Here is a 19,757-nt window from a genome sequence, read left to right as displayed (position 1 = left end):
TCAATGAACTACCACAGCGCTGTGGTAGTTCATTGAGTCTTCTTGTCAGAATGTATCGGCTTGCTTGTACGAGGTACACTGACATATCTGCATGGCTTGTGCAATGCTTTAAAGGCTCCTGCAACAAAAAAATAAAAAATGTGCATTTATAATTTTTTTTTTTTTTTTTTTAAAGTGAACTTTTTCTTTAAAACAACAGTAAAGACTTAAAAGCTGCTAATTAGAAAAAAAAAAACTTTTCATATTTTTTTTATTAACAAGTCTAAGGAAAAAGAGACACCAATAACAAATGTTCTTCTTTGTGCAACAAATTATCTTACTGCTGTCAGATCACATTGCCAACTATGGATCGACCCTCACAACCAGGTCATTTAACAGTCTTGCAGAAAATGTTTAGGCCGGAGAACCATTGGATAGGCATGAAGACCAAACTCTCCACGCTCACGAAGTGTCACAAAACTGACACCAATGTCCTATTACAAAGGATTGCTCAGTTATCCACTTCCTCATCTTCTATCACCTCGTCCTCTTCCATCTTTTCCTCCTCATCTTCATTGTCATCTGTTCTGCTTTTGTCCTCCTCTCCATCTCCTTTCTTATCTTTGTCCTTCTTCTTCAACTCTGAAGCTTCTTTCTTTCCCTTCTGTTCCTGCCTGTAACCTGCAGAAAAGGTAGACATTGCTCATTTTTAGCTTGATGCAATTAAGGTTGTTGTAAACCCTCTTCTATACCCAGTGAAGTGAACAGCCTCAGAGATAATACACAGAGATTAAACAAATCTTTCTACATAGGTTTGACATGTATATCTGCTCTTTCCCTTTCTCCATTCATTAGAAAGAAAAATATTAGTTACACAATGTGCACGTTCTCATTCAGCAACACGTAGCGGTGGGTGTGGAGTCTTGGCATACACTGCGTGAGAGCTGTATTGGAGAAAAGGCACCCCCCTCCGCAGTGGAACAAAGAAACCTGCAGATCTGCAGTCTGAATAGACAAGCTCTCTGCTTATCTATCTCCAAGTTCCCAGCTGCTTTTATCTCGTGTGTTGGAGAGCTTGTCAGAAGTTATCAAGCTGATAATCGAGGAACGGAGCACCAGAGAGACACGACACTCAGGAACGGAGCACCAGAGAGACACGACACTCAGAGCTTTGGAAAGAGATAGGTAAACACTACAGATATATATGCCCAGGTCAGATTTCATGAATGGGGTTTACAACCACTTTAAAGTGATTGTTAGGTCTGATGTTTTTTTATTTTATTTTTTCAAATAACAAACATGTTTAACACTTACCTGCTCTGTACAGTTGGTTTTGCACAGAGCAGCCCGGATCCTCCTTTTCTCAGGTCCCTCTTTGCTGCTCCTAGCCCCTTCCTCCTGTCGAGTGCCCCCACAGCAAGCAGTGTGATATGGGGGCACCCGAGCTGCAGCTCCGTGTGTCCATTCAGACACAGCGCTGTCATTTGACCCCGCCCCCTCTCTCCCCTGATTGGCTAACTGGCTTGACAGCATCAGGAGCCAATGGCACTGCTGCTGGGTCTCAGCCAATCAGGAGGGAGAGTCCCAGGCAGCCAAGGGACTCTTTGACATCACTGGATAGAGATGAGGTGCAGGTGGGTAATTAGGGGGGCTGAGGGAGGCTGCTACACACAAAAGGCTTTTTATCTTAATGCATAGAAAGCATTAGAGCTGCACGATTCTGGATAAAATGAGAATCACAATTTTTTTGCTAAGAATAAAGATCACGATTCTCAGCGTAACATCATCTTTCACATCATATAAAAAAAACGAGATATATATATATATATATATAATATAGCGAACTTTAATGAATTTTTAAAAAAGATAAACAGTAAAGTATTTTTTCCCCAAAAAATTGCGTTCATAAGACCGTTGCACAAATACAGTGTGACATAAAATATTGCAACAACCGCCATTTTATTATCTGGGGGTCTCTGCTAAAAAAAATAAATATATAATGTTTGGAGGTTTTAAGTAATTATCTAGAAAAAAAAAATGATGATGATTTTTAACTTGTAAGCAACAAGTGTCAAACAAATGCCTGGTCTTTAAGTGGTTAAACTGTCCTCATTTGATTGAAGTTCAACCCTTTGATCTAAAATAACAAAATTATACAAATGTAAAACATGTTTATAGTTATCTCCCAGCACTGAGCAATGTTGATAAACATTTGCTGGAAGCTCTTTTTTTTGACAGCTGTGAGTAAGCAGAGAACGGCTCTGCACTCTACAAATCGTGGAAATGCCAGATTAAGATCGTGGGGGGGGGGGGGGGTGTTTGAATCAAGATCGTGATATTTTAATGGTTATTTGTGCAGCTCTAGAATGCATTAGGATAAAAAAAAAAAAAAAAAAACTTTCTGCCTTTACAACTCTTCAAGTTAAGTTACCTTACATCCTTTTCTGACACGGCCATAAATTTGGATGCATTCTGTTGCAGCATCTCCCACAAGAGGGAGCTTTGAGAGAAAAGGGGCAGTCAACATAGGCACATAACTATTTTGGTTTACAGCTTCTCAAACACATTTTAACAGGAAATATTTGGGGGCTCTCACTTCCTCCAGATGCAGAGAGTTGCGATGAGGACACAATGTGCCCCGCCATATGCTAACCTGTACCTGAGGAGTGGGAACCCTCCAAGGCCTCGAATGAAGTACCTGTGGCACATTCTGGTGTGGCATAGGTACATTGACAACATGTATGTAGAATCTTGCAGAGCTATTGGTACCAATCAACCAATCATGCAGTCAAAGACAAAATTATCCAGCAGTTGTGTTTAAATCGGTTTAATCTACGATAGATTTGTATAGTCACTATCAAGGCCCAAATAAAGTGAGGGATCCATGCTTTCGTGGAAAAAGAATATTGGATGAAAGGGTGATCAGATTACCTAATGAAAACAGATTCTACCAGAAAAATCAGGCCACTCGTTAGATACATGGAATTATAGATCTAATGCTATGCACATGCAGAGCACTCTATATTCTGCAAAGGAATATGTGATCACATTATTTTAATTGGAAAACATCTACCCCCCTACTAGCCAACATATTGGTGTACTGAAGAAACTTTACCCAAGCACAACTGGTCTGTAGTTAAAGAATTTGGAACATACTGGGTTGCTGGCGAATTTCTTATATGAACATATTGATGTTGTACATCATTTTGATACATCTGTTTTTAAAATTTGTAGCATTACACTAGATAAGCATGGATCCACGTGGGGATGATCAACACCTTAGGAAGTGAAAAGAGATGGATCTACCTTCTAAAAGCCACATAAGACGAAATGATGGGATGAATACAGTGATACTGGGTATGCCTGGGGCCACAGAAACATCACACGCCTCATTTCATACAGATTGGGGGAGGGGGGGGGGATTTAAGAGGCAGTGCAGCTTTATTCCCCTTGTGTAGTACAGTACTTAAGTAAATGTGGCATTTTCAGAGACAAACGCTTGAAAAACGATTTGAGGTCTGTGTCATGTTGGGGGACTAACTCTCAGATGTAAATGCAGGGTTCAATATAAGAAAGAAAGGAAAAAAAACAAAAAACAAACACACACACGCCTTGGTTTATTTTTATATACACGCCATGCTCAGCATAGACTTTTGCAGAAATCAGTTTGAATTAAAATGAATATTTTTATGAAACTTTGCAGTTAACATTGTAGCTGAAAAAACTGGTAAAAATACTTTGCGTGTTGGGGTTCCTACGATTTATGAGATGTGGTGCACACAAAGAGTCAGCTGGCAGGGATCCATATATTGGCTATTGTACAAATAATTTATCAGATTCTATTTTATTTTTTTTCCCCTTAAAATGTAAATGTGTTTTTGACATTTTGTTCATCCTGCTTTGCTTGTGTAGCATTGCGGGGAAAAAAAAAAAAATCCAGAAATGTAAGCAGCTAAAGTTCTATGCAGATTCAAATTTTTTACTTTACAAGTGGAGCTTGACGCCTTCTCTACCCACTTCCTAAGCCTTCCGCTACTGGCATTTTAATGCAAGAAGTGCGAGATCTGAACAGAATTTTTGGCAGCTTTTTCTCTACATCTCGTGCCTGTTTGTCTTGTAGTGACCCTGTCAGAACTAGATGACGTGCATATACAACAAACCTGCAAAAAGAAAACTCAAATACTTACCTTTCTGGCCCATTTCTTGAAACATTACCACTTAACTGCCACCATCCTCTGCAAGTATTCACACTTTTGGGTCTGTGAATAATCTGTGCCCCCCCCACCCCCCCCCCCCCCCACTGGGTTGTACAACCTGTAGTGACATACCAATTGGGAGGGAGAAACCATAGTGAGCAGAGGGGGAAACAGGCAATAGCTTGAAGAGGACAGTGAGCAGCTTTTCAATAAACAGTCCCACCAGAAAGGCAATTTATGCAGTCTATTTCTTGGTATGTTTTACATACAATAACACCTAAAGGGTCACTTTAAGCTTTTTAAAAGAACCGTTTTGTCACTGGATAAAAATAAAATGCAATTCAGGTTTGAAAATCTCAGATTAAAACAGTCTTTACCCTCTAGAGCCTCTTTAAGGGGACCCAGAAAACGCTGGAACTCCATCTCTTCCATGGCCGACATCACATCATTCACATTCAGCGTTTTCCTCTTCTGCTTCATTGCAAAATTGTTGGCGCTAAAGAAGACAATAATGTCAATGTATCACACTAACCTAGTCTCAAAATACCAACCAAATTGTTCTCTTCACTACTCCCAAGACATCCCGCTCTCTAGCTCCCTCGTCAACTCCTCCCATACTTGCCTCCAGGACTTCCCTCAAGCCTCTCCTATTCAAATGGAACTCTCTACCCCAATCTGTCTGGCCATTTCCTACTCTGTCCACTTTTAGGTGATCCCTTAAAACCCTTCTCTTCAGAGAAGCCCATGCCACCTCCACCCAACAACTGTATTTCTACTTTCTCCATCAGCTCATCTCCCACAGTTATTACCTTTTGCATCATTCTTCCTTTTAGATTGTAACTGTAACAAGCCAGGCTGTCTGATTCCTCCTGTTTAGAATTGTATTGTAACTGTACTTTCTGCCCTTATGTTGTAAAGCTCTACACAAACTGTTGGCCCTATATACAGTGGCTATAGAAAAGAAAGAATCACCCTCTTTTAAAATATTCACATTTTGTTGCTTCGGAGCCTGAAAACGAAGACACAGATTTTGTTGTATCCAGATGCATTTATAACATCCATGTGAAAAGATAGAACACAAAAAAAAAAAAAAAAAAAATTTACACAGTGCAAATGTATTTACACCCCCTTGGCATTTTTCGTGTTTTGTTGCCTCACAACCTGGAATTAATGTGGATTGTTTGAGATTTGGATCATTTAATTTACAGAACATGCCCACAACTTTTATTTTTTTCTATTGTGCAGCAAACAACAAATAGGACAAAATAACAGGAAAAAGCCAATGTGCATAACTATTCACCCCCCTAAAGTCAATACTTTGGAAAGTCACCTTTTGTGGCAATCACAGCTCCAAGTCGCTTTGGATAAGTCTCTATGAGCTTGCCACATATTACCACTGGGATTTTTGCCCATTCCTCCCTGCAAAACTGATCCAGCTCCTTCAAGTTGGATGGTATGCGCTTGTGAACAGCAATCTTTAAGTCTGACCACAGATTTTCTATTGGATTGAGGTCTGGGCTTTGACTAGGCCATTCCAACACATTTACATGTTTCCCCTTAAACCACTCAAGTGTTGCTTTAGCAGTGCGTTTGGGGTCATTGTCCTGCTGGAAGGTGAACCTCCGTCCTAGCCTCAAATCACGCACAGAGTGGTACAGGTTTTGCTCAAGAATATCCCTGTATTTAGCACCATCCATCTTTCCCTCAACTCTGACCAGTTTCCCAGTCCCGGCTGCTGAAAAACATCCCCACAGCATGATGCTGCCACCACCATGTTTCACTGTGGGGATGATGTTCTTTGGGTGATGTGTTGGGTTTGCGCCAGACATAGCGTTTTCTTTGATGGCCGAAAAGTTAAATTTTAGTCTCATCAGACCAGAGCACCTTCCTCCATACATTTTGGGATTCTCCCACATGCATTTTCGCAAAACTCAAAACGTGCCATTTTGTTTTTTGCTGAAAGTAATGGCTTTCTTCTGGCCACTCTGCCATAAAGCCCAACTCTATGGAGCGTACGCCTTATTGTCCTCCTATGTACAGATACTCCAATCTCTGCTGTGGAACACTACAGCTCCTCCAGGGTTACCTTAGGTCTCTGTGCTGCCTCTCTGGTTAATGCCCTCCTTGCCCGGTCTGTGAGTTTTGGTGGGTGGCTGTCTCTTGCCAGGTTTGCTGTTGTGCGATGTTCTTTCCATTTGGTTTTGATAGATTTGATGGTGCTCCTGGGGATCATCAAAGATTTGGATATTTTTTTATAACCTAACCCTGACTTGTACTTCTCAACAACATTGTCCCTTACTTGTTTGGAGAGTTCCTTGGTCTTCATGGCAGTGTTTGGTTAGTGGTGCCCTCTTGCTTAGGTATTGCAGCATCAGAAAAGGTGTGTATATGCAATGACAGATCATGTGACACTTAGATTGCACACAGGTGGACATCATTTCACTAATTATGTGACTTCTGAAGGTATTTGGTTGCACCAGAGCTTTTAATGGGCATCATAACAAAGGGGGTGAATACATACGCACATGCCAATTTTCTTTTTCCCATTTCTAAAAAATTGTTTTATGCATATATTTTTCTCATTTCACTTCACCAACTTCAACTATTGTGTTCTGATCCATCACATAAAATTCAGATTAACAAAACATTGAACTTAAGGCTGTAATGTAACAAAGTAGGTAAAAAGTCAAGGGAGTGAATACTTTTGCAAGGTACTGTACACACACATTATATATATATATATATATATATATATATATATATATATATATATATATATATATACACACACATACATACATACACACACACACACACACACACACACACACCATCTCATAAAAGTGAGTACTCCCCTCACATTTTTGTAAATATTTTATTATACCTTTTCGTGTGACAACACTGAAGAAATGACACTTTGCTACAATGTACAGTAGTGAGTGTACAGCTTGTATAACAGTGTCAATTTTCTATCCCCTCAAAATAACTCAACACACAGCCATTAATGTCTAAACTACTGGCAACAAAAGTGAGTACACCTCCAAGTTAAAAATGTCCAAATTGAGGCCAAAGTGTCAATATTTTGTGTGGCCACCATTATTTTCCAGCACTGCCTTAACCCACTTGGGCATGGAGTTCACCAGACCTTCACAGGTTGCCACTGGGGGTCCTCCTCTACTCCTCCATGATGACATAGAGCTGGTGGATGTTAGAGACCTTGCACTCCCCCACCTTCTGTTTGAGGATGCCCCACAGATGCTTAATAGGGTTTAGGTCTGGAGAGATGCTTGGCCAGTCCATCACTTTTACCCTCAGTTTCTTCAGGAAGGCAGTGATCGTCTTGGAGGTGTGTTTGGGGTGGTTATGTTGGAATACTGTCCTGTGGCCCAGTCTCCGAAAGGGAGGGGGATCATGCTCTGCTTCAGTAAGTCACAGTACATGTTGGCATTCATGGTTCCCTCAATGACCTGTAGCTTGGACATTCTCACTTAGGGGTATACTCACTTTTTTGCCAGCCGTTTAGACATTAATGGCTGTGTGTTGAGTTATTTTGAGGAGACAGCAAATTTACACTGTTATACAAGCTGCACACTCACTACTTTACATTGTAGCAAAGTGTAATTTCTTCTGTGTTGTCACATGAAAAGATTTAAAATATTAACAAAAATGGGAGAGGTGTACTCACTTTTGTGAGATACTGTATACATTTCAAAAACAGGATCACTGAGGTGGAAAAAGGATCACCCCTTGTAAACGCAATCAGGTGTAGCTAATCACATTAATAGTACACAAAGCCATGTGACTTTCAACTGTGATCATTTTGATTAGCTAAGCTTTCCTTGAGCATTTCAGTCCCCGATAGTGCATCTGAAGCAAACTTATCAACTATAGGTGGCAAGGCACTAGCAAAAGATCTCTGGCCAGGCACAAGTTAGGAGATGGATACAAAAATTTTTCAAAGGCTTTATCAATGCCTAGAAGGGGAGTGAAGTCTATTATTAACCTGTTCCTGCCCATGCTATAGCCATAAGGTGGCTACACGCAAGCCTAAATTGCCGGGAGGGCGTCAATTTACATCTTCCTGTGCATAAGCTGCGTGCGCGCTCCCTGTGGGGGGCACGCAGTACACTCTGCGTTTCCCACTGTAAATCCTGTATAATAATAAATTAAAGAGTACTCATAATGTATTCCCTTTATCTTCATTACTCTGAGGGCAGCCAATCAATTCACTGGAGGTATTGGTAACCTATTCTGTCACCACAACATGACTGCCTCACCTGGATCCAGACATAGATACATACTTAATCAGGCTGAAAAGACACAGAGAAAGGGAGCATTAGCATAGAGCAGATTTGACACAACCCCAGGACAGAAGAGAAGCTCCATGCTATTAAAGTGGGGTCCTTTACCCTGGCATTCCAGACCGCAGCCTTAAAATGTCAGATTTGTTTCATTCTATTTGCTAATGCGGAGGTTTTGGACAGAAATTTGCCTTTGCTGGGAGGGGTCAGGGAGCCGTGTCCTAGACAAATTAAATATGGGAACATTTCAAATTCCAACTCAAGTCACAGAAACAAATGACCTGCAGTTTGTTTACACCAAACAGAGGACTCCAATGATCTCTGATATTGCCTTGTACAGATTGTCATAGCAGACATCACTCACAGTTGTAATCACCATAGTTTGATTTGAAGCTCTGGAAGAACTACAAGAACATTGTTCCATTTTTTTCCCCTACAAGAACACAAAAGGATTCCCCCTAAAATACATAATTCACCGGGTAGATACTTACCAGGATGTTGCATAAAGGACAAAGACACTGGCTGCCCGTGAGATTGCACTGCGTGCTTCTTTAGATACATTTACTCCTTCTGGTAACTGCAAACAGAAAAAGAAACAGAAAGACCATCATCTACTTACATTGGACAAGTGTAAGGGGGCTTTAGATAGACCAGGGGTCTCAAACTGGCAGCTCCAGCTGTTGCAAAACTACAGGTCCCATCATGCCTATGGGAGTCATGCTTGTAACTGTCAGCCTTGCAATGCTTCATGGAAATTGTAGTTCTGCAACAGCTGGAGGGCCAGCAGTTTGAGACCCCTGACATAGACCCTGTCAATTTCCTCTAAACAAGGGCTCATTCACACAGGCACAGGGGCCAGCACACAAGGCAAGAGCCGTTTGTTTATGTGGCTGGAGTTGCGTACCGGCAGCTTAGGTTAGTCAAACGAGTTTACAGGTGTGCAGGGATGAGGTTCACAGCCCCAAACACAGTTAGCGTGCGTTTAGGGCCATGTGCCCATCCACCAAACGGTGGGTCTGTGCAGGAGCTGCATTTCCATTGACTAACACAGGCTGCCTGCATGCAGTATCAGACTGCTCTAGATGCATGAACAACGGCTCTTGCACCTGTGTGAATAAGCCCTAAGAAAATTCAGTTTAGGGGAAGCACTCAGTATATGATGGATATTAGAGTAAAAAGTTAATTGAAGTATCTTCTTATTTATACCACACTGCTCACATATAATCATGTAAAAATAAGTATACTACATATTTGAACAGGCAAACATTAGATCTGGATTCAGATAGTGCCTATAGATAAAGCCAATACATCTTTAGAAGTACAAAAAAAAAAAAAAAAAGCAACAATTTTCATGGGGGTGGCTTAATTTTTTTTCATATGACTATTTGGAGGGGAACAGGACTCACAATCACTGGTAAAAGTATATCTAAACCTAAAACTTCAGAGCAGCCAGGCCCTGTATAAGAATTCTTCTTTTTTTTTTTTTTTTTTTATATCAGTCTGCCTCCCAATCATCATTTTCACTGGGAGATAAAATGAGAAAAATTATTCTAATTTGTTTTTCTCCCAAGGGGGAAATTTTCCTTTTTTTCTGTTCCAGAGACAAGCCAAATGGAAAGAGGTATTCATTCACTCCCTTGTTATTGCTCACCTGGACAAAGGGGACTACCTCCCTTCAGTCTATAATGACTGCCGCTACCAGTCTCATCCACCTCACCAACCATTCAGTTTTCATTACCCCTCTCTGCCAATCCTTCTACTTGCTCGATGTATAAAATTAACCACTTAAGCCCCGGAGGATTTGGCTGCTAAACGACCAGAGGGCATTTTGCGATTCGGCACTGCGTGACTTTAACGGACAATTGCGCGGTCGTGCGACGCTGTACCGAAACGAATTTGGCGTCCTTTTTTTCCCACAAACAGAGCTTTCTTTTGGTGGTATTTGATCACCTGTGCGATTTTTTGATCACGCGCTATAAACAAAAAAAGAGCGTAAATTTTGCAAAAATAGCAATATTTTTCCCTTTTTTTTATATGAAATTCCCCCAAAAAAAAATGTAAAAATCAAAATTTTTTAATATTTTCGGCCAATTTGTTTTATGCTACCTATGTTTGGTAAAAAAAATCGCAAAAAGCGTATTTTGATTGGTTTGCGCAAAAGTTATTGCGTTTACTAACAAAGGGAAAGATTTTTGTCATTTTTGTTGTTTTTTTTTTTAACGCGTAATGGCGGCGATCTGCGATTTTTTTTGCGGTACTGCGACATTGCGGCGGACAGATCGGACCCTTGACTGACATTTTTGACACTTTTGGGGTTACCAGTGACATTTCTACAGTAATCAGTGCTATACATATGCACTGTTACTGTAAAAATGCACTGGTAGTGAAGGGGTTAACTTTATTTGAGAGGGAGGGGCTGTGTGTGTCCCTAGGGGCGTGATTCTAACTGTGATTGGCTGTGGCTTCAACTGTATGCAGAGTGATCAATGGATCTACATAGTAGATCCATGTGATCAGCTCTCATACAGAGAGGAGAATGACAGGCAGCTTGTTTACACAAGCTGCCTGACTATCTCCCTCTCCCCCGCCGATCGCAGAGTGGCCGGCGGCGATCGGGTCCGCCGGTCACGCGCGCGGGGGGGTCCGTGACCACGCGGGAGCGGGAGCGCGCCTCCGGCGGCGCGCGCTCGCTCCCTAAACCCTCACAGGCGAGCGACGTAGACCTACGTCACTTTGCCTGTGAGGGGCTGACCGCCGCCGTAGATAGTCGTGCGGCGGTCGGCAAGTGGTTAAAAATACTAAACACACAAAGCCAGCCACATCTTTGCCCCAAGCTACATCATCAATCTTGTCTCGATATATCACCCAAACCATCCTCTCTGCTCTTTCCAAAACCTCCTTTGTCACCTCCAGGACTTTTCCAGAGCCTCTCCCATCCCCTGGAGCTCTACACCCCAATCTGTCTGACTATCTTCTACTCTGTCAATTTTAAATGATCCCTGAAAACGCATCTCTTCAGGAATGATCTAGCAACTGAAGCTTTAAATGTTCCCAACAGCTCATTCCCCACAGTTATTACTATTTGTATCACTTGCCCCTCCCTGTTAGATTGTAAGCTTTCATGAGCGGTGCCTTCCTAAGCCTCTTGTATTGTAACGGTCTCCCTTTATAATGTAAAGAGCTGTGCAAACTGTTGGTGCTATATAAAATCCTGTACAACAATAATTGTCCTCTCAAACAGTTTTTCCCATGGGAAGATTTCTCCATTCTTTTTTTTCTTCCGGTGACACCCATAAAAAATGTTAGGTTTTTGCATATCAGTGTACAAAATTGAGTATTTACCTGGGCTATCCAAGCAGGGGAAATATGCAGGAATTTACCATACACAGGTTTAGGTCCTAGCCTGCAGGAGGCCCATAGATATCATTTAACAATGAGAATGAGTGGGCAACCAACAGCAGCAACCTCTACTGCTGACATGCTGGACTCAAGGGGAGTGGGATACTTCTCTGAACACTATAAAATGTATACATCCCGAAAACAAACAAAAATCTTCTTACTGCCTCTTTGATAATCCTGGTGACAACAGCATTGGGTAAATTGAGATCCTCTGGTCTCTCGGCCATCTTGACCAGCTAGAAAGAGAAACAGAAACATTAGGAATTGGAAATCCACAGACACAAAGGATATCAATTCACCTCTACAGTGAATGTGGGGGGGGGGGGTCATCTACCACCAGAGGCTGCCACTGCCGAAAAGGTTAGCTGCTTGGCTGTTAAGCTGACCATCTGTCTTCCATACTTTCAGTCATTTCCCAGACAAGTCAAAAGTGCCTCCTCGTAAGACTGCTCTTGGTTAATGACTCAACCTATCAGCAGCCAAAATGTATTCCTTTACCTTGCATGGAGCATAGGAAGGTTAGAGCCTCGGTCAGGTTATTACTGCGGTGTTCCTATTAGGGAAATCTCCAGTCGATTGTTGTCAGGACAGGAGGGAAAATCTTTTGAAAGGAGACACAGACAAAATCACATTTTCGAGGAGTGGAGGAAGGGTTTCCATTGCTGTCTGGGCCTTCTTATCCTGGGACTAAAGATAAGCTCAGGTGTGTTCAGATCTTAGTCTGAACCCACCTAGGCTACCCCTGTACAGCCATAGCAAAAAGTGGAGAATGACACAAATATTACATTTTCACAAAGTCTGCTGCCTCAGTTTTTATGATGGCAATTTGCATATACTCCAGGATGTTATGAGAAGTGATCAGATGATTTTCAATGAATTGCAAAGTCCCTCTTTGCCATTAAAATGAACTTAATCCCATTAAAAACATTTCCACTGCATTTGTGAAGAAGGCTTAAAGGCGCCCAAGAAAGTCCAGCAAGCGACAGGACCGTCTCCTACAGTTCTTTCAGCTGCGGGATCGGGGCACCACCAGAGCAGAGCTTGCTCAGGAATGGCGGCAGCATTTGTGAGGTCATCAGCACACACAGCGAGGCAAAGACTTTTAGGAGATTGGCCAGGTGTCAAGAAGGGCAGCAAAGAAGCCACTTCTCTCCAGGAAAAACATCAGGGACATACTGATATTCTGCAAAAGGTACAGGGATTGGACTGCTGAGGACTGGGGTGAAGTCATTTTCTTTGATAAATCCCCTTTTCGATTATCTGGGGCATCCGTAAAAAAACCTTGTGTGGAGAAGAAAAGGTCAGCGCTACCATCAGTCCTGTGTCATGCCAACAGTAAAGCCCCGTACACACGTACCGAATGTCGGCCGAACGATCGGCCGTCTTTTGTCTGGTGCTGTCCTGTCGGCTGAAAACTGCAAAAGACTGCACACGAATTTTGTCGGCCAACAACAGCCGACTGCAGAAGTGATGTCATGTGATGGTTAACTTTCCATGTCTTTTTTCTTTTCTGAGCATGCCCAGTCGTGCTAATCGGCTGTTTGTCGGCCGAATTCTGTACTGACTGGCGAACAATCGGCCGTTCTGGTGTTGGCCAACAAAAATTTTAATGCCTGCACGACAGATTCTGTTCGGCCGAAAATGCGCTGTCGGAAGCATCATACTAACAAGCCTACAATCGGCCGATCGGTCGTCGGCCGAATATTTACGGCCAACATTCGGTACGTGTGTACGGGGCTTAAAGCATCCTGAGACCTTTAATGTGTGGGGATGCTTCTCAGCCAAGGGAGTGGACTCACACACAATTTTGCCTAAGAACACAGCTATGAAAAAGGAATGGTACAAAAACATCCTCCAAGAGCAACGTCTCCCAACCATCCAAGAACAATTTGGTGAGGAACAATGCATTTTCCAGCATGATGGAGCACCTTGCCTTAAGGCAAAAATGATAACTAATGCCTCGTTTCCACTGAGTGGTACGATACGGTTCAGTTCAGTACGGTACGGTTCGGTACACATTGCGTTTCCACTAGGGCTGAACGATAGTCGATATGATATCGACTATCGTTCAGTGGCCGTAGGCGATATTCATATCGCCGAGGTCACGATATTTGCATAAGCAGGGGGAAGGGACTCGGAGGAGTACAGGAGGACTCGCAGACTTCCGTGTTAGGCAGGGACTCGTAGGAGAACTCACACATCCAATCCACTGCAGGCTGCAGCCCGCCCCACACGTTCAGCGAGTCTCACTCTCCGCACTAGTTTTTTCAATGGCACATTCAGGCAACCAATCACGCCGTGTGCAGCTGCACAGCTAACCAATCACGCGTGCCTGCACACCTGATTGGTTCGCTGTGCCGCTACTCACGGCGCGATTGGCTCCCTGAATGTGCCATTGAGAAAACTAGGGCGGAGAGTGAGACTCACTGAACGTGTGGGGCGGACTGCAGCCTGCACGAGCCTCCTACCACCACTGCCAGTAGCAGTATATATGGGAATTACAATAAATAATCTATATTGACATGGTGTGTATACAAAAAGGGAAAAGTAGATGTATGTATATGTAGAGGAAAATAAATTATTAATATATAAATCACCTCTGAATTATTAATAATTTATTTTCCTCTACATATACATACATACATACATCTACTTTTCCCTTTTTGTATACACACCATGTCAATATAGATTATTTATTGTATTTCACATATATACTGGCAGCGCCAATCACTTCCTCTTCCTTTTTATAATCCATTATATAACCCCTTCCAGGGTTATATTCTGAAGTGGGCTGCAGCCAACCTCCTTTATATTTCTCCATATAAAGGACGGGTCCCACAATATCGCAATATATATCGTTGGAAAAAAAATATCGCAATATATTTTTTTTCCAATATCGTGCAGGCCTAGTTTCCACTGCCAATAGTACCCTTTCATGATAGGCGTGGTGTAGCAGGAAAGCTGTGATAGAGAATTCTCTGTCAACCAAAGTTCTGCAGAGTGTAGCTCCACCCAGTTGGTACGGTACTAATGTGCTTGGTACCCCCAAAGAAAGGGTACCAAAAAAGTGGTACGGTTCGGAATTAGGGTACCATTCATAATGGAAACGGCAAAAATAGCGTACCGTACCGAAACAGAAAGCTCAGTGGAAACGAGCCATAAGTGGCTTTGGAAACAAAACTTCGACATTTTAGGTACATGGCCATGAAACTCCCCAGACCTTAATCCCTTTGAGGATATGTGGTCAATCCTCAAAAGTCAGGTAAACAAAAAAAAAAAAAAAAATACAAATTCTAAAAAAAACTCCAAGCATTTATTATGCAAGAATGGGCTGCCATCAGTCAGAATGTGGCACAGATGTTGACTGACAGCATGCCAGGGTGAATTGCAGATCTTGAAAAAGAAGGGTCAACACTGCAAATATTAACTCTTCACGTAAACTTAATGTAATTATAAATAAAAGCCTTTGACACTTATTAAAGGCTTGTAATTATATTTCAGTATACCATAGTAACATCTAACAAAAAGATCTAAAACACTGAAGCAGCAAACTTTGTAAAAATATATATTTGTGTCATTCTCAAAACTTTTGGCCACAACTGTACAGAGCCAGGTAAGCGGCCGAGACATTCTCTACCCCATATATACAAAGGGTGTGGGGAATGCCTTGACCGCTCTGAAGTAGCTCTGAACAGCGACAGTTTCCTGGCGGGATCGCTTAGCTGGGTTCGGACTAGAAACTGAACACACCTGTACTTACCCCAGTTGGCGACAACCACACTTTTAACGTTTGTTTGGTGGAAACAGAGACAGGAACTAAGGAGGAAATCTACCCAATCAGGTCACAGACAAATGGTAAAGTGGAACCTAAACATCTTACAGTGTCCCTCTTCCACAGATTTTAGGAGTTTTTATTGTATTTCTTACCATTATTTACCATTTAATTTTTTTTTTGCTTAAAAGGGAAGTATGGCCAAAGCTCTTTTGGTCATACTTCTCTTCTGGGTCACAGGAATGCACAAACTTCTGCTCCCCGGTGACTCAGAGTCAGCTTACGGCGTGCTTCTGCCAGCTATCAGCTGACATGGCAGAGCTGCTTCAGGGTCTGAAAGGATCCTGACCATATTGTTGGGATCCACCCAGCTGCAAAAATAACAGCTGGCCCCCACCTCTTAGCTGAGAGCCAAAGCAAGTTGCTTCCGCACCTTCTTCAACCCGGTGCTCCAGAGAACGCTGGAGGGAAAGACTGACAGTCATCAGTCTCTGATCCGACAAGACGGGGGAACTGAGTGATCAGCAGTCATGTGATCACTCGGTTTGCAGGCTTTCACATGTATGAACAGGCAAGACTGCAGCATCATCAGTAATGCTACAGCTGTCCCATGTCCGCTTACAGCTGATGTGGGAGAGCTGCAGCATTGCACCAATGCTGCAGGATAAAGAGGAGTATGAATGGGGTTTTTTTTTTTTATTTTTTTTATATAGCCCAAACGTCTTCTTTAATTTATCTTCTCTTCCTGGTTTCTAACCTAAGCTGGGCTCCACTGCTTCCTGGGATTTCCACGGCCCACCTATCCCTGGAGACAGCATGATAGTAAGCTGCAGAACCCCTGCACATGCCTGACGAAGGGGTCCTGTGCGACTCTCAAATGTCGCATCCCGATGTGATCCCTTTGCAATAAAAAGTTTCTTCGGACTGCTGTGCAAGATCCATGGTGTGCTGATGTGCCCACAACTGCCGCAGGGCACTACAGCTGGCGCCATTTATGTTGCCGCCGGTCTCTTTCAGGAATTTGGGGGCTGACAGAGACCAGTGGTATATGTGCATAAACACCTTCATGAAAAAGAAATGGCAATGCGAAACAGCAGGGGGCAGGAAGCCATTTGTGAGTGACTGAGTTCCGCTTAACCTACCTTCACTATCTAACACAAAGAAAACAATGAAAGCGGGGATTTGTCATTTCTAAATCCTTCTGTGAATATTTATTCTGGTCCAATACAGAGAGCGAGGCATGGACCTTTTCAAGCTTTGGAGGACGGTATATCTTCTGGTTCTGATGCTGACGGCATTATATTAATGTGACATGCTTGTACCAAGAACTCGTTTGAGTATTTTTATACCTTTTATTCAATAAAACATTTGTGGAGGATAATGCACTAGGCCGGTGCGCCCTTGTGTTTGTTTTTTTATTTTAGTGGTCCCAGACTACCCTGGTCTTGTTATTTTAGTGGTCCCAGACTACCCTGGTCTTGTAAGGGGCTGCAAAGCCGAAGCATCCAAGAGAAGCCAAGTACATACAATGCGTAATGTAGTCATCACTGGTTCTATTGCACTAGAGTTATGCATGTTTAATTATCATCCTACATTGTAAGCGCCAACACCTTTACCCATTGTTCGTAACTTAGAAGTGTATTTTTCATTTTTAAAGGGGTAACCACACATTTTGCGGGGGGGGGGGGCAACAATAGGGTTGCCAGTTGCCACCTCACCCCTTTAAACCTGAACACAATAATTACACAGGTTCTTTGGCAGAGTAACCACTTCCGGACCGCCCATCACTTGTTTACGTCGTTACTTTGACATTAAATACCAGAGTTATGGCAGCAGACAGCCCCAGAGGATTTGGCTGCTCAAAGACCAGGCCCTATTTTGCAATTGCGTGGCACTGCGTGATTTTAAAAGGACAATTGCGCGGTCGTGCGACGCTATACCCAAATGAAATTGACGCCCTTTTTTCCCACAAACAGAGCTTTCTTTTGGTGGTATTTGATCACCTGTGCGTTTTTTTTTTTTTTTTGCGCTATAAACAAAAAAAGAGCAACAATTTTGAAAAAATAACAATATTTTTCACATTTTTTTTATATGAAATTCTCAAAAAAAAAAAAAAAATGTAAAAAAAAACTTTTTTACCATTGTAGGCCAATTTGTTTTCGGCTATATATTTTTGGTAAAAAAAAACAAAAAACGCAATAAGCGTATTTTGATTGGTTTACGCAAAAGTTATTGCGTTTACTAACTACGGGAAAGATTTCTGTCATTTTTATTGTTTTTTTTTTTTAACTAGTAATGGCGGCGATCTGTGATCTTTTTTGCGGGACTGCGACATTGCGGCAGACAGATCGGACCCCTAACTGACATTTTTGACACTTTTGGGGGTACCAGTGACATTACTACAGTAATCAGTGCTATAAATATGCACTGTTACTGTAACAATGACCCTGGCAGGGAAGGGGTTAACTTTATTGGTGATCAAGGGGTTAAGTGTGTCCCTAGGGGCATGATACTGTCAGGGGGCGTGGCTAGTGAAGTAACCACAGAGACATGCGATCCTAGATAGCAGGATCGCAGAGCCTCTTTGCTTACTTTAGTGAGAATGACAGACGGCTGTGTTTACATCATCCGTCTGTCTTTTTCCCTCTCCTGCGTGAGATCGCGAGTGGCCATCGGAGCCACCGGTCACACGCGCTGGCTCCCCCAGGGAACGAGCGGGGGCGAGCCGCCGGCGGCGCACTCTCGTCCCCTACAGGTTTGTGGGCAAGCGACGTAGGTCTACTTTGTAAACCCCCCTGAAGAGAAAAAAACAACCTGCAACACACAGGCATAATGAGCTAGCATGCATCGCATACTAGCTCATTATGAAATACTTACCTTAGAATGAAAGGCGATGACCTTCCCCAGTGTTTGTTTAGGGTTTGCGGGCTCCGGTGCTGTGATTGGCTGGAGCTGCTATGATGTCATTCCTGCACATGCACGCAGGAGCCGCCGGTCATGGCACAGGCCCTGAGAAAACAGCATGGGTGGCCATTCCTTCAGAGCGCATGCGCTGATTACGTAATCGGAGCAGGATAGAGTAAATATCTGTTAAACGGTGCATGTTTAGAAGATATTTACAGTACCTATAGGTACAAAGGGAGTTTACTTTAAGGTGGTAATTAAAGGGGGAGGTCTAGCCAGGGGCGTACCGTGGGGTTGGCGAGAACGGCGCCCGCCAGGGGCGCAGACTGAGAGGGGGGTGCAAAAACATTGGCAGTGTAGAAGTGAATTACCGCCCCTCCGTGCAGCCTGCGCCCCCAGCGGTCCTCTGCCCATTGTGTGTCTGGTAGGACTCCATCCAGTGCACTGCACACAATGTCTCCCCCTCTCACTCCCTGTCACCCCCCCCCTCACTCCCTGTCACCCCCCTCTCACTCCCTGTCACCCCCCTCTCATTCCCTGTCACCTGCCCTCTCTCTCTCCCTCCCTCTCTGTCACCCCCCTCTCACTCTCCCTGCCACCCCCCTCTCACTCTCCCCTCGTCACCTGCCCACTCTCTCTCCCTGTCACCCCCCCTCTCACTCCCTATCACCTGCCCCCCCCTCTCTCTCTCTCCCTGTCACCCCCCCTTTCTCATTATGGCTCCCTGTCACCTGCCCTCTCTCTCCCTCTCTGTCACCCCCCTCTCTCCCTGTCACCTCCTCTCTTTCCCTGTTTCCCCCCTCTCTCTCTGTCACCTCTCTCACTCTTCCTGTCACCTGCCCTCTCCCTCTGTCACCTGCCCTCTCTCTCTCTCTCTGTCACCCGCTTTCTCTCATCCCCCTCTTTCTCTCTGTCACCCCCTCTCTCTGTAAACCCCCCCCCCGTCTCTCTGTCAAACTCTCTCTCCCCGGGGGCGCTGATACAGTTCCTCGCCAAGGGCGCTGGAGGCCCTAGGTACACCTCTGGGTCTAGCCCCCCCCCCCCCCATGAAAAACTTCTGGAACCCAGCGGCGTTGGCACCCCAGCAGAGGTCTCTCGGGCGCTGCCATTGCCTGCGCAAAGAGCGCTGCGAATGGGGGAAGGAGGAGGGGGCCGAACTTCTGGGGGGCCTCGCTGCAGTCAGGTCTCCTGGAAGTGTGGACGGAT

The 19,757-nt window shown here is 43.6% G+C and overlaps 1 protein-coding gene across 1 annotated transcript; it reads right to left on the bottom strand.

The window, feature by feature from the left end:
- Positions 1-259: 259 nt before the first annotated feature.
- On the bottom strand, positions 260-12,126 carry POLE3 (DNA polymerase epsilon 3, accessory subunit). Its single transcript, XM_082264495.1, has 4 exons — positions 12,037-12,126; positions 8,968-9,053; positions 4,553-4,671; positions 260-660 (listed from the first exon to the last, which is right to left on the bottom strand). Exons 1-4 carry the CDS (start codon positions 12,100-12,102, stop codon positions 491-493), a joined length of 441 nt encoding a protein of 146 aa, XP_082120621.1. The 5' UTR covers positions 12,103-12,126; the 3' UTR covers positions 260-490.
- Between the last annotated feature and the right edge of the window lie 7,631 nt (positions 12,127-19,757).

Source organism: Pelophylax lessonae (assembly GCF_965119305.1).
Source record: "Pelophylax lessonae genome assembly, chromosome: 7".
Taxonomy (NCBI): Eukaryota; Metazoa; Chordata; class Amphibia; order Anura; family Ranidae; genus Pelophylax; species Pelophylax lessonae.
Note: the sequence above shows the minus strand (reverse complement) of the source record. Positions and strands in the feature narration are given on the sequence as shown.